This window comes from Cutaneotrichosporon cavernicola, assembly GCF_030864355.1.
Source record: "Cutaneotrichosporon cavernicola HIS019 DNA, chromosome: 2".
NCBI classification, from domain to species: domain Eukaryota; kingdom Fungi; phylum Basidiomycota; class Tremellomycetes; order Trichosporonales; family Trichosporonaceae; genus Cutaneotrichosporon; species Cutaneotrichosporon cavernicola.
In genome coordinates, this window is record NC_083394.1 from 2,002,446 (window position 1) to 2,016,775 (window position 14,330).

Genomic DNA, 14,330 nt, shown 5'->3' on the forward strand with positions numbered 1-14,330 from the left:
TGTCCACCCTAAGCACAAGCGCGCCAATTCGGTAGCTTGATCACATCTGCGCCTTTTTGCGCAACGAGATCTCGTCAGCATGGAATGGGATGACTTTCTTATGAACACACAGGATGGAGCAACGTCGGCCACATCCGATCCCCAGGGAGCCAACGTCGAAGCCCACCCCGCCCCGATGAGTGCGGCGATGCGTCCACGCCCCACGCCCCGTTGTCGTGCTTCTCGCATCGTCCCACATCGTGTAGAGACATGTACATGGCTAATCTATGGCACCAGTGGACCCTCACTGGGCATGTCCCAGAACTAGGAATCGTCACGTCTCAAAACCAAACCTTGCCGGCAGCAGCCGGCACCTTGTCGTCACAATACAGAAACATCCAGACGCCGCGTGCGTCACCGCTTGACTAGCGCGACGTACTGCTTGTTATACAGCTGGCTCGTGCTGGTGTCAGTTGATAGTTGAAACCCCACGCATGTGTGACGGTCAACGGGGCCCGCGCAGGGCCCTCCACCGGTAGGGCGAATAGCCGAAGCTGGGCGCGGCAATGGAACGCCACAAAAACGGTCACACAGCGACGAGGACTTACGAGATGATGGCTGCAATGAGGCCCACACAGCACTGCACTGGCTCCTTCATCCACGATACGTTAAAGATGTCATATGCTGTGTGTGAGCGTGGCTGGGGAACGGCGTATGCTCCAGTACTCACACACAAACACCAGATCGCACAGATACTTCTGGCGCTGGAGGTCGTCGGCCCTCTTCTCACTCTCCGTACGGCGCGTGCCCTGCTTTGCCCACAGGCTGCAGAGCCCCGTGACGGTCGAGTAGAACCATACTCGGCTGCGTGTCAGCTGGGAACGGCCGGACGGAGCTCACTTGGCCCAGCGGTCGGCAACGGCGCCTTTGCGCTTGGACACCAAGCCGAGCTTGGAGAGACAGAACACATCGTCTGACAAGGCGCCAACAAGGTCGATGAGATGTCCAAGGAACGCTCGTGCACTTGTTGGCTCTGGTGAGACGAGCGCGATCATGGGTCGCAGCGGGTTGAGGAGCAACAAACACTTGCGCGTCAAACTCAACCCTGCGGTAGCGAGCTTCATGCGTTTTTGGTTTGCTGTGAAGAACTTGGACAGCGGACGCACGCCCGCAATGAGGCCCAGGATGTAGAGGTACGTTCGGAGGGTGTACTGGACCGTTTTCTGTCATCAGCGACATCGGATGCAAGGGAGACATACCAGGACCTTGTCGCGGCCTTTACAGAGATCCATGACCGAGGCCCAGACCTCAAGCGGGATGGGCTTTTTGGATGCAGGCGAGTATGCACGCCCGTTGGGCATCTTGGGCGAGTGCGGTACTAGTTGTGGGTGATGTTGGGCCTTGGGAGGGATACCGACGGGGGGCAGGCCGGCGGCGGACCCGTTCAGACCCCAGGGGTGCATGTCGTCCTCGGGGTCCGAGACGCGCTCGGCAGTCCATGGATCAGGCATGGCGGAGGCCGATAGGGGAGGGGAGGGAAGGTGGTGGAGGCTCGAGGCCGAGAGCGAGTGGGAATGAGGGTGGGCAGTCGAGTGCGTGTATGAGTACGAGTTTGAATGGGATGTTCGGATGGTGGTGGAGGGTGAAGTGTAGGGTGAGTTGTTGCCGGTGGTCGAGCTGGACAGCGACCAGGCTTGGAGGGCGAGTGCCGAGGGGTGTGACGAGGCGTACAGGCCTGCGCCGGAGAAGGTAGCAAAGGGGAAAGAGTGCGCGCGCACAGGCGAAGGGTGCACGAGGTGTGCGTGCGGGTTGCGGCGAGGGACGAGCTGGTGGCTCCACGAAGGTTCGTTCATGAAATCCCCAACTGTTGAATCACGCCGTCGTAGCGTAAACAAGGAAGCAGAGGGAAAGGGACGCGTCGAATGTTGGTGCCGACCAAGGCAATAAGGTGGGCTGTGTTGTTAAAGTCGCACGAGTCGCGTGGTTGGAAGCTTGGAAGTAAGGATGATACAGGTTGCAGGGGTGGTGCAAAGTGCAAGGGTGAGAGAGGGTCGAGGGCCGTGGGAGGAAGGTGCGGTACAGTCGGGTTTGTGTCAGATTTGAATTGCAAGTCTTGGATCAACTTCCGCAGTGATTCCAGTACTGCGTCGTCAATGTGCACGTTGCACTCCTGGTGATTGACAAACGCTCAACAAGATTAAATCAAGGTGAGGAAGTAGCGATGGCGATGGAGTGATGGGGATGGGAGATGGTGAGAAACCGGGAAAGGGTGTTGACGGCAGCCGAACCCAGGTCTGTACCTTAGGCCCAAATGCCGATGCTCGACGCGATCAAATCGCGCCTCCCCGGTTCCTCCTCATCATCAACATCCAAATCAGACTCAAACGGAGAGTTCTACTCCCGCGCTCTCCGCAATCACATCGACAGCCTTACTTCATCTCCAGACACCTCGCCTATGTCTCGGCCCGGCGGCGCTCTCTCTCCGCCGCTCCGCATGGCCTCCCCACGCCTCAAGTACGTACGTGTCCCGACGCCGCCGCTGACGCCAGATTCAACGCCGACCAACTCCGTCCCTATGTCCGCACTGTTCGTGTGCTGTGTGGACGCACTGACACTAGCTCCTCGCTAAGACGCTGGCCAATGCTGTGTGGGACGGCAACGACAAGCCTCGCATGAGCCAGTACTCCAAGGACATTTGCGAGGTGCGTCCATGGGCTGTGCGCCCAAACCCCACTGAGTAGTCAGAGTGGGAGAGCACGCGGGATGCCCACATCTCCGATGCTGCGGAGGAATGGGACAACACTGACATGTAGAAGGTCAAATCCCGCATGCTTGAGATCGAGCCCAAGGGCTTCAAGTACATCGTGAGTGTCGGTATCAGCGTCAACAATGCCGGACGGCACACTCTACTTCCACGTGTCCTCATGTCCTCATTGTGCACACCTGCGCTTCCTCTGTGTCCGCACGCTCTCGCACCACGATGGCCACGACGGCCATCACGCGCCTCGCCACACTCACCGATCACATAGTCTGCTAACTCCATCCCTACATCCAGCTGATGGCAGGTCACGACCACGTTCACTGAGAACCTTGGCCAGGCCGGACGTGCCGATATGGCCTGCCACTGGGAGGACACGGACGCCGCGTGCCAGGAGATCTTCTCCAACGTGAGGCTTGTCATGCTTGGACGGCTGCAGGGTTGGCGCTGACATCAGGATGGCATCATCTTCGTGTGCATTGCCTACGCCGTCCGCGTCATCTAGATGACATTGGCACCTCACCAACCCTACCTCTCCGTCCTCCCTATCAACTTAGCATTAATGTTCTTGTCAATTTCAGGTCTTCCTCAGCATGTATAGATATAGAATCGCCATTCAGAACACACCAACGAGCTAAGGAAATAGGCTGCATTCGGTCTCTGTGATACATGGGAGCTCGCTGCGCGGCTGGGCTAGACACAATCTCAACGGAATGTGAGAGTCAAGGAGGGAGCGAAAGCGAAGGAGTAGTACGCGGCCGGCCGTTACCTGGCCAGCTACACAAGCGGCCGCGGCGGCAGTGAGGCAGTCGGGCCGCGAAGACTAGAGTCCAGTGGATGGGAGCGTAGATGCTGGGTAGTGACAACTGCTGTGTAAAGGCGCGAGGATAGGGACGTCGGGGAAGAGAAGCTGGATGTGACTGCGACAAGGAGAACATGAGGTCTCGAGTGCCCACTAGCGAAGAGGGCGGCCGTACGCTTGCGGCATTGGAGGCATGCCGATGCCACACTCGCGATGGGACATTAGGATGTTGGTGAGTCGATTGACCTCATCTTCGAGCCCTCGAACATTGTGGAGTAGCCGCTCGTTGTCCATGGTAAGCGTCTCGACCTTGTTCTGGAGCTCGTTGAGCCACGCCTTCTTGCGCTGACGACACTTGAGCGCCGCTGTCTGTCAGCGCTGACATCTACATCACCACAACCGACTCACCTTGACGGTTGCGCTCCAGGAAGTTCTTGCGCTTGTCCTCTTCCGTCTCGTTGCGTGACCTCTTCTCACCACCGCTCTTCCTAGAATCGCTGTCCGAGTCATCGTCAGAAGGCAGCTCGATCTCGGGACTCTTTTTGCTCTTCTTCGCTGCGTTGCCCTTGCCTGCTGGCTCCTTCCGCTTCTGGCCTGCTGATTTGCCCGCACTACCACCGGAAGGTGCGCCGCGTTTAGACGATGGCGGGGTCGACTTGGCCTCTTCCTCCCTCTTGGATAACTCCTGATGAGCTTGCGACAAGAGGAAAAGGCCGTTGGCAGCCTGGCTGGCGGCATTGGCGTTCTGTTGGGCATAGTCGGCGGGCGGAATGCCAGGCACCATGCCGGGCTGCGGTTGCATGCCGGGGTAGAAGCCAGGCGCCATTCCTGGAGGAGGCTGCTGCCGGTTCAGGTCGCTGGCGATGGCGTTCAGTGTGCCAGGCGTGATGGTTTCCGCCGACTGGTGTGCTGGATTGAGGTGCGACATGCCGTGAGGGCCGCCGGGCTGGTGAATGCCAGACGGAGGTTGAGGCTGACGCAGGTCGGTTGGGGCTTGCTGATCACCGTTCTCGTTGGTGACAGATGTAAGGTTGGCAAGGAAATTAGCCGTGTTCGGACTGGGCAGAAGGTTTCCAAAGCCCGGGTTGAGCAGTGCATTGTATCCGGGCGTGAAGCCCGACCCAGTGCCCGGCGTGAAGCCGGTCCTAAAGTTGCCTGGTTCGAAAGTCTCCTCGCTGGTAGCGGCGTTCTCAGTTGCTGGACCCCACGTCTGGTTTGCGTTGCTATTGGAGTTGTTCTGGGAGTTGTTCTGGTTGTTGTTCTGGTTGTTGTTCTGAGCGGCTGGGCCGGCCAGCATCGCAGGGCTCAGAGGGCCAGATCGGAGAGACTGTCCCGCCAGCCAAGGGAACTGGGTAGGGTCTGCCGCTGCCGGGCTCGTGAGCGACGAGAGAGGCGGGAGTGCGTTGTGTTTGATGCTGGTGGCGTCGCCACCTCTCGGCGGAGTGGTACGATCCTGAGACTGGGACCCGCGAGAGAACGACTGCTCGAAAGGATTAGGCTCGAGATCAAAGCGAGTCGAAGTGTCGGCGCCAGGACCGTTCGGGGATTTGGCTGCGGATTGTAGAGAGGAGAGGAGGATGACGTGAGGAGTCGGAAGAGTCGGACAAGAGACAAGGATCGAGTGTAAGCAAAGGACAAAGATGCTAGTAGAGCGGGGATGGTGAAGAGAGACGAAACTGGATGTATGTGGAGAGGGCTATGGGGACGGGGGAAGGGGCGAGGGGAGAGGAGCTTGAGTTACTAGAGCTAGGATGACTATGTGGTTGATATTGGTGGCGTCGCCTCTGTTGGAGGCTATGACCTCATCATCTGGTCATGAGTGACGACACCACCGAGACTCGAATAACACTCTCTGGTACAACAAAAAAGTTCCGACCTGTGTCGTGCAGTACTCACCACCTCCATCACCATCCTGCTCTGAAGACGGTGCTCTCTTTTGATCTCCATCTTCGTTCTTGCCGTCGGCAGGTCCAGCAACCGCCTTGTCGGAATCCGCCGCCTTTTCGTTAGAGGTGACGGTGGGTTCCTCCTTGATATAAGCGGACGGAGGTTCTACTGAACCCGTCAGCGAAATTGCCACACTCGGCTGGCTTACCAGAGGCAGCGGGCGCTGTCGGCACGGACGCCGGGGGATGAGCGACGGCAGCCATTTTTGAGGGGGACGAGTGTGGGTGTTCTAGAAGCTACAGAGCCTACGGTGGCAAATGAACAAGAAGCTGGATGTACTACCCTGTGAAACTGAGGAATAGATCTGAGTGTCGGGGACGGGCGAGGCGCCAGTGTTCTCAGACACGAATGGTAGATGTCCGATCAAAGGCGGATTGCTAGAGCTCTATGCACAGAGCGCTTCGGCCTTGTACTATCTGTTAACGACGAGTCGGCGTTGAGGAAGGACCGGACCGCAGTGTGAAGTGTAGGGGTAGTTGGGGGTGGGCAGGTGCGGTGATTGAGGGGGGAAGGCGGGTGTGAGATGAATAAGCGAGTTGGGGTGCAACGGTTTAGCGGGGTGGCAAGTGTTGCAACGGTCAGCATCTTTCCATGCATGTAGGAGGACAAGGAGGAGGATGGAGATGAACGCGACGAGGTTGGGGTCGAGGAACGAAATGGGTGGCTATGACGAGTGTCGGACGCGTGACGGTGGGTTGTTGACAGTTGGGAGTCTCAGAGCGAAAAATCACCTCTGGCTTACTCACTTGTAATGCCTTGAATAAGGGCCGTAATGGCAAAGGTTAATGATAGAGCTGGCAGCTTTTGGTCGCTGTACGGTTGTCGTATGCACAGATCAGCCCTCGAGTAAAGGGATGATTTGCTCGCTTCTCGTAAAGAGTTGCAGAAGTGGTTGTACCGTCAAAGGCGGAGAGGTTGACTGACGCGCCTGTCTAGTGTGGTGTCTCAGCGTCGAAGGGTGACTCAATCGAGGCGTGCGCGCGCGTAGAGGTTTGGTGGAGGTGGATGGCGATGATGACGATGTGAAGGATGTGGGACAAGAGTCAACCGGTGGTTGGTCGATGACGGAGTTGATGGTCGAAAAGGAACATGAATGACGTCGAGAAGTAGGGGGAGTAGGGCGAGCGCTCTTTGAAAAATCCCCACCCCTCACCCTACGTCACCCACTACCATCTCTCTCTTTGCTCAAAGTCTCACAGATAGAAGAGAATTTGATTTGCCAATTCAATTTGCAAATATGTCACTCGGAGTTATAACAAGTCCGTAATCCCACGTGAGTGTGGCACATCAGATCCATTGAAGACCTCCACTTTCAAAGTCCACCTTCCTCTGCATGCTTACGACCTTCTCGGGCAGCCAGATCCTACCATGCTGGCTCTCGCACGCGTCACGGTCCCACGCCTCCCACACCTCCGCCACCTGTCCACCTCCCCATACACTCTGGCTCCCGCCTCAGATGAGCTCCTTGCCCTCAAAGAACTGGTCAACGATGGGGACCACGCCCTCGCCCGCGACTGGCTCGACGATTTCGTGCCCGAAGACGTCCCAAAAACCTCATACGAAGTCTCGTATGCGCGCTCGTCAGGTCCTGGTGGCCAACACGTTAACAAGACCAACTCAAAGGCGGTTGTCCGTTTCGACGTCTTCCGTGCCCGAGGGACTTGGCTACCGCCATTCCTCGTTCCCGCGCTCCAGCAGTCGGTGAGTAGTTAGAATGAGGATGAGTGAGAGTAAAGAGATTGTGTAGTGTACATGTGTGAAGTGACTTGGCACAATTCGCTCCGTCGGAAGGCACAGAAGCGCAAAAGCACAGAAGGCACTGACGCAGAGCCATACTACCACGCCCCCTCGCTGCTCCTCTCGTCCCAGACCTCGCGCAGCGCCCCGCAAAACCTCGCAATCTGCATTGAGAACCTCCACGCGACGATCGTAAATGCCGGTCGCGGGCTCGTGCGCGGCCAGACGAGCGACGCTCAACGCGAACGCGTCAAGGAGCTCCAGAAGGCTGAGGTGCGCAAGCGCCGCGTCATGAAGGAGAAACACAAGGCGAAGAAGGCCTCGCGCACAGAGAAAGGGTGGTAGTCCAGCTTGACGGCGTAGTGTTCGGCTCCCACCACGGCGGGACGTGCGGAATCGCCACGATTGTACGCCTGTCGCTTGCTCGCTTGCGCCCTCGACACTCCCCATCGCAGCAGCCTGTGGCAGCAGGCTGCCTTGGCGAACGCGACCACTGCAACGTTGTGCGCCATTCGTTTCATTGAATTTGAATCGTACCATTCAACTCAATGAATGGCAGCCCGAGTGTAGCAATTCGGCACCGCTTGACCGTAGTCATCTAGCGGTACGGCGGTGTCCCTCTGCACTCGCATCAACAGTGTGCGCTATCTGCTTCCGTCGCTCTACTGCTCTACGGCTGTCGTGTAACCGGCTCACAAGCCGGAATTTCCATGTGTCACGTGAATACTTCGGCTCCAGCGCCGAAGCCGCCTCCCTGCGTGGTCTAAATTTTCTGTACGGTAGTGATGGAAGCAGGTCAACGCCGAGGCACTGTCAGACCTAAACGCGCGCGCAAGGTGCGGTAGTGTTGCTACAGTAGTGTACTACTCTCCGATGAGACCGGGATCAGAACTGGGCCATTGCACCGCAGCAACGGACTTGTCGGGCCCCAAGGGCGTGCGACGTCTCCTCCCTACGGCAAGAGGAGCCCCTCACTGGTTGGGGAGCGGGGTGATTGGGTTTTGTTCAAGTCCGAGGCACGTCCCCAGGGTGCCCCACTCCGAGCCGCACTAGCCCCCGTGGCTCCTTCCGAGATTGCGACAACCCCGGGCAAACCACACGAACAATCCGCCGCTTCACTCTCCTTCCTTCCTCACCGCCTCCTCCATCATATTAATATACAGTAACCATGGAGCCTCCCCCCCTCCCTCTAGAGATCCGAGACCGCATTCTCGCCCACCTCCTCCCACCAACTCTTCCACTCCCACAAGAACTACTCTCGCGCACCTTTCTCGAGCGCCTAACCTTCCTTCCCCCCGACGACTCCGACCTAGACGCCCACCTCACCCCCCTCCCCTCTCGCGACGGTCCACACCCTTTGACCGACGCGCTCAGCCTTCTGGCCCTTAGCCCCCCTTCAATCAGACAGACGGAATACGCACACGACGGCGAAATGCCCATCGCACACACTCTCCTTACCCCCGAGCATGGCGATGCTGTAGAAGTCTCGTTCCAACACGAGGCTGGCGACAAGGGCCGCGGATGGGTTTATTCCGGCGCAAAACTCGGCAATTCTGCTTTCGATTGGCGTAGTGATCCCTCGGACGTCTCGTATGCTGGGTACGAGGATGCACCGGAAGACTACTGGGCTGGTTTTACGCCGCCCTCGCAACAGGCTGAACTATACGACGACCACCACGACGACGAGGACAATTACTGGGCCCAATACGGGGCTGGTACCGACGAGCCGCGGGAGGATGAGCACGACCATGATGAGCCAGTGACACCGCCCAATGCCAATATCTCAGCCCCAGACCAGGCGGCCACCCTCTCCCTCCTCCTGCAGGGACTGGACACCAAGCCTGACGATGACATTACTTCGCCCATCTCGAGCGGGTCGAGAAAATCCGACGGCAGCGTGCTCGAGCAGAAGATCCGCGCCAAGGCCCGATCGCAGCTCATGCGCGCCTGGGCAGATTTCTCTTCTTCGGCGGCAGATGCCGAGTCGGCGGGATACGACTGGCTCCGGCTCGGTCGCGAGGTGGCAGACCGGCCTAGCTGGGGAGCTGGTGAGAGTTATGCCGAGGCGCGGACGGCCGTGGTCGTGGCCCGGCTCGAGGCGGCAAAGGACTTGCATGACATGCTTGGGGAGGAGGGATTTTGGCGTCTGGTGGAGGAGACGATCCGGATTCATACCAACCCGGTTGGCGATGGGTCGCAAGAGTATGAGGAGTCGTAAGCGGCAGCGATAGGATGATGATGAGGGGTAAGGAGGCAAGAGACAACGTAACGATAAGAGGAGAACCAGGCAAGATTGTATGACCGTGTACTATATGCTAGAGCCGATGGCCCCCCACGAAGACAGGTGATCAATTAGCCAAGAAGCAGGGTTGCAAGGCGCGATAACATGTCTCATGCGGAATGCTGCGATGACATTGTTGGCGGTTTCAAGATGGAAAGAAGGACAATGCTAGGACAATGCTTCGCCTGCGCCCATGGTGAGACCTTGGATCAGGTGATGGAAGATGGGCCGGGCTTGTGGCCTTGGTGGGCGCGAGGAGGCCGGTGTGACAAGGTGGGCGATGATTGGGCCGCTCCATCTACCCAGCGCGTGTGAACGCAAGTTGTCCATGCGTATGCGTGAGCAACCAGCGCTCAGACCAACATGTCCGACGATCCAGCGACAACCGCATGCACAAGCCAACCACAGGCCTAAACTCCGGCTATGACTTGACGCGACTACCACGCGCTAATTAACAATTAATTGAACAGCAGCCGCGGCTGTCAACGCCGCTGCCAACAGACTGCTCATCACACTCCAACTGTCTCAAAACTGCAGTGTTGACATTCCCCAACATGCGCCAATCTACATCACACAATCCCACACCTCACACAACCGCACACAGCTGGTCCTAGTTGCATGTTACACCCCAAGCCTGACATAACCCTAAGCCCGGACGGCCTTGCGGGCCTGGATCTGGACAATGAGGTTCTTGACAACCTCGTACAGGCGACGCTGCGCCACGAACATAAACGCGGCGGTGAGCGCGCTCTGGAGGAGCTTGGGACCGAGGCCGGCGTAGACGCCGCGGAGGCCCTCAGTCTTAAGGATCTCAAGGACGGCCGTCACCGAGCTCTTGTACTTGTGGCTGGCGACCTGGAGGCGGCTCTTGACCACGAGGTAGGGGTAGGTGATGCCCGTCGCGATGAGCTTGGAGATGGCGCCAAGCATAAACAGGTCCCAGTCGGACAGGGCCGAGCGGGTACCGACGGTGGCCGAGCCAGACTTCTTGGCGCGGTAGTTGAGCAGCAGGGTCGCCATGCGCTCAAACGTCGTGTACTGGAGTCAGATCTGGTTCTAGAAGTATACTGACCTGGATCACCGGGTTGATGACGAGGATCAGCGCCGGCCCAAGGCCACGCCACAGGCCCTTGATGCCGCTTTGCTTGATAATGTCGCGGGCGGCCGAACCCATCGTAGGTTTGACGACCTTGCCGTCGGCATTGGTCGTCACCTTGGTCGACTGGTACGCCTGCAACGTCCAAATGGGGTTGGTGAGCGTGGTGGTGATTGAGCCAGCAATCAATCCGGCAATGATACCCTCCCGGGTCGTCAGACCCTCGCCAGTGTTGACCGTGCGGCGCTTGATGAGCTGCGAGCGCGTCTCTTCATAGAAGAGCTGGGGTTAGGATTTCAAAACCAGGTGGGATCTCACGTAGTAGATGCCGTTGGTGATGGCGATGCCGAACAGTGAGCTCTCGAGACCAGAGTAGAGGCCCGAAAGACCCTCCTTCTTGACGGTCTGGACGATCGCATCCTTGAGGCTAATGTCCTCGTGCTTGGTTGCCACGGCCGCGCGAGTGGAGAGGTTGACGAGTGGGTAAGTGAGCGTCATGGAGATGGCGCCGCCGACGGCGCCAGCAACAGCGTGAATGGCAGAGTCACCCATGTTGATAGATTAGATGTAGGGGGTAATAGGGGCGCTGAGCGTGTTGAGGAGTGGAAGTGAATGTGGGAATGTTAATGGTTGGAGTTGCGGCAATGTAAGGTAACGGCGGACGGTGATGACCTTTGACTGAGTGGGTCAGTTGCCTTCCTTCCTTTACCTCCTTACTTAACCCAGGCCGTGCCTCGCCCGGCCTCCATCATCAACTTAGCCGGCTCAGCTTTCGGCCTTTTGCGGCATTCGCCCACCCCTCCAGCTTCACCACCTTCCACCTTATCCTCTCCTCCTTTTCCTTTTCCTTTTCCTTCTCCTCTTCTTTTCTCTGCACCAAGATGCACCCAAGCACGTTTGCCCCATCTACAAACGTAGGGCGTAAACGACAGGGCCTTATCTGGAAATCGGGGGGAATACCCAGAAGGAAGGCACAGAGGCGCAAGGCGTTGGGCACGCGGCGTGCTCCGCGTATTCGCCAACCCTAGATCATCATTGACCTTAACCGAGAAGGTCCTTCATCAATCACAACCGCCCGTAACGTCACGTCACCCATCCAAAGCCGCGCTCAGACACAAAAAAGGAACGACACGAGGACATACTACGAACACGGTCTGCACGGCCTCGTTGCGGCCGAATGCAGGGCCGCGATGCGAGGTTGTCACTTCAGCCGCGCGCCACAAACATTCAACTACACAAGAAGACATGATTTCATGATACACCTAAGCACTACATTACAACGCTCGTGGGCGGTTCTATTCGGATTTTCTAATTACTCCAGTTGTGTAGGGCTGATTTCCCTTCTAATCTGCTTGACTTCCGACATGATCCTTAGTTTGACTGGCTTAGAAGCCCGGGATCGAGCTGCCACCCTGCAACGTCTCAAGGATACTGCGTGTGATAACTTCCTCCTCACGAAGCAGACCGCGGACGACGCTGACGGCGAACACCTTCTCCTGGTCCTTGCCCGCCGAGGGGCCGACCTCCACGAGTTCCTCGATGCAGTCTGCTGCGTCGGCGAGCACGCTTTCGCAGATACGCTGGAGCATGCGCCGAGCGGCCATCTTGGTCGGCCGCGAGAAATTGCGCGCGTGCATGTTGTGTGGCGTGAACACGGCGTCGTCGGACGACGCGAGAACGCACAGCGTCGTCATGAGCCCCACGGAGGGACACGGCTCACCGCCGTTCGCAGCCAGGCGATTGTGATCCCACATCCCGGCGTGTTGGAGCGCCTCCTTCTTCGCGTCGTTCCCGTCCTGCTTCCACAGCGCCTCGACCCATGGTCCAACATCGATGTCGTCGTTGGGCCATGTCAAAGGACTAACACAGAGGTCAATTTCCGTGAAGCCGTACTCGGCGAAGAGGGTTGCGTTGGAATGCGCCCCGTAAAGGAAGAGCACCTGCTCGCCATCCTCGAGACCGCGGTGCGGCGCGAACAATACAACATCCACCTTGCCTGGAACAAGGTGCTGCTTCCCTGGCCGTGCGGCTGCGCGCGCGCCGCGCTTGGTGACGCTGGTGCTCGGCATGGGCTCGGGTTTTGGGCACTCGGTACCAGGTAACGAAGTGTGGTTGATCATATCGAGGAGTGGCACAAACGAGTGGTTGTTCACCGTCCACCTCGACGACGACGGCTCGGCCAGCCCAAGCGGCGTGGAAACCGTGCGTGTGTTGACGTTGAGCCAAGCCCACAGCAGTGTCTCGTCCGAGATTAGGCTGCCCAGGTTCTGTGCTTTGAACGGCTCTTCAGTGGCAAGCACATTGCGCAGCAGCTTCTTGTCCGCCTCGTAGCGCCGGCGCACAGCGTCGATCTTGATCCTCACACTCTCAGAGAGGCACTGCTCGAGCGCGGGCCAGAAGGCGTCGGGTGCCTCGTTGTCCGGGTCCGGCACAACCCACGTGAGTGGGTGGAGAGGGCGGAACTCGGGGAGCGTGTCGATAAACACCTGCCACTCAGACTTGTGGCGCTTGAGCGGGTCGCGCGTGAGCGCGAGATGCAGCGTGAGGAGCTGGGTTGTAGTCAATCTTGCGGTACCGTTGGGCGAGCGGCGTGGTGATGCGGTTGCGGGCGCCGGGAACAGATGCGCTGGGATGCTGTTCAAGGCTGACTTGGCCAGGGTGAGGGGGTTGAGCAGCGACGCCGCAGGAATAACCAAGATCGGCTCTCCAGACTTCCATCAGCGATGTAAGGAAGGCGACATACACTAATAGACTGGCTGTATGCGAAGAGACCACGGCCGGCATCTGCTGTCAGCGCGGCCCGAACCCAACGAACCGTCGGCAGCCTTTAAGGCGAGCTTGTTGTGGAAGCCCTTGAACGTCCCCAGCCACGCTAGGAGCGTCTCGATATTGTCATGCTGGACCTCCTTGGCCTTGCTTGTGTCTACCATGTTCTGTGTATGTGTGTTGTTGACGGCGCCCGGGGAGATGACCGTTGTTAGAGGTGCCGGCGGGGTACTAGTACCCATTGGCATTGTCTGTAGCTGGAACCGAGGGCACGCGAGGATTCGACTCGATAGTGTGATCAGCTGATGACATATTAATCTGATGATCTGATGGAATGTTACAGAGAGTTCTGGCACAAGTTTCTCCACCTAATAAACCCTGACTGCACAAGAACGGGGCTCCGGGCTCCGGGCTCTCCAAGTTCCGTCACTTTCAGGGCAGATTACCATCAAGTATGCCATCAAGCACGTACTTGTCACAGCCCATCTTTTGTGGCACGAACGGGATGAGATCAGACGTGGCGCTCATGTGTGGCATACGTGGCGTGATGTGACTGGAAGAGCCGTGACATTCACTACGACCAGAACTCAAAACGGGTTACCTGTAGCGGATGGTCCAACGGCATCGCAACGAGGCCGTGGCCCTCAACCTCATACCGGCTTCGTCGCTGAGCCAGGCGGTTGCTGAGCTAGGTCGGTCGGTTGTACTGCCAACGAAATATCTGGATTAGGTCATTAAAAAGCAGTGAGACTGCAGTGTTCTGGCATCAAAGTGAGTGACTACGGCACATGTACATTACCACATGTCTCGGCTTGGATCAAAGGTCGGATCGGCTCTGACTACCTCAACTCCAACCCTCACGCCGCTCTACATGTCTACGGGATGATCCGTACATCTACCCGCTTACTCTCGGGGTCCGACCGCGTCGCGTTAATTGATCTACAAGAAGCCCACGTTCTGCCGT

General features: G+C 58.0%; 7 protein-coding genes across 7 annotated transcripts; 3 read left to right on the top strand and 4 right to left on the bottom strand.

Annotated features, from left to right (window-relative positions):
- Positions 1–393: 393 nt before the first annotated feature.
- CcaverHIS019_0207800 (uncharacterized protein) lies at positions 394–1,832 on the bottom strand (the record flags this gene model as incomplete). The annotated part of the gene is made up of 5 exons (XM_060597830.1): positions 394–442; positions 588–663; positions 710–843; positions 880–1,202; positions 1,239–1,832. The coding sequence occupies 5 exons, from the start codon at positions 1,830–1,832 to the stop codon at positions 394–396; spliced, it is 1,176 nt and encodes a 391-aa protein (XP_060454684.1).
- Positions 1,833–1,901: 69 nt separating this feature from the next.
- Positions 1,902–3,242, top strand: CcaverHIS019_0207810 (uncharacterized protein; the record flags this gene model as incomplete). Its single annotated transcript, XM_060597831.1, has 9 exons — positions 1,902–1,927; positions 2,176–2,186; positions 2,262–2,271; positions 2,407–2,493; positions 2,529–2,565; positions 2,598–2,681; positions 2,793–2,843; positions 3,045–3,146; positions 3,195–3,242. The coding sequence occupies 9 exons, from the start codon at positions 1,902–1,904 to the stop codon at positions 3,240–3,242; spliced, it is 456 nt and encodes a 151-aa protein (XP_060454685.1).
- Positions 3,243–3,692: 450 nt separating this feature from the next.
- SKO1 (uncharacterized protein) lies at positions 3,693–5,689 on the bottom strand (the record flags this gene model as incomplete). Its single annotated transcript, XM_060597832.1, has 4 exons — positions 3,693–3,904; positions 3,948–5,090; positions 5,436–5,594; positions 5,635–5,689. 4 exons carry the CDS (start codon positions 5,687–5,689, stop codon positions 3,693–3,695), a joined length of 1,569 nt encoding a protein of 522 aa, XP_060454686.1.
- A 1,165-nt stretch (positions 5,690–6,854) lies between these two features.
- Positions 6,855–7,568, top strand: CcaverHIS019_0207830 (uncharacterized protein; the record flags this gene model as incomplete). Its single annotated transcript, XM_060597833.1, has 2 exons — positions 6,855–7,187; positions 7,317–7,568. 2 exons carry the CDS (start codon positions 6,855–6,857, stop codon positions 7,566–7,568), a joined length of 585 nt encoding a protein of 194 aa, XP_060454687.1.
- An 823-nt stretch (positions 7,569–8,391) lies between these two features.
- CcaverHIS019_0207840 (uncharacterized protein) lies at positions 8,392–9,441 on the top strand (the record flags this gene model as incomplete). Its single annotated transcript, XM_060597835.1, has 1 exon — positions 8,392–9,441. One exon carries the CDS (start codon positions 8,392–8,394, stop codon positions 9,439–9,441), a length of 1,050 nt encoding a protein of 349 aa, XP_060454688.1.
- Positions 9,442–10,149: 708 nt separating this feature from the next.
- Positions 10,150–11,152, bottom strand: CcaverHIS019_0207850 (uncharacterized protein; the record flags this gene model as incomplete). Its single annotated transcript, XM_060597836.1, has 3 exons — positions 10,150–10,542; positions 10,577–10,882; positions 10,919–11,152. 3 exons carry the CDS (start codon positions 11,150–11,152, stop codon positions 10,150–10,152), a joined length of 933 nt encoding a protein of 310 aa, XP_060454689.1.
- Positions 11,153–11,985: 833 nt separating this feature from the next.
- On the bottom strand, positions 11,986–13,530 carry CcaverHIS019_0207860 (uncharacterized protein; the record flags this gene model as incomplete). Its single annotated transcript, XM_060597837.1, has 3 exons — positions 11,986–13,311; positions 13,344–13,384; positions 13,416–13,530. The coding sequence occupies 3 exons, from the start codon at positions 13,528–13,530 to the stop codon at positions 11,986–11,988; spliced, it is 1,482 nt and encodes a 493-aa protein (XP_060454690.1).
- Between the last annotated feature and the right edge of the window lie 800 nt (positions 13,531–14,330).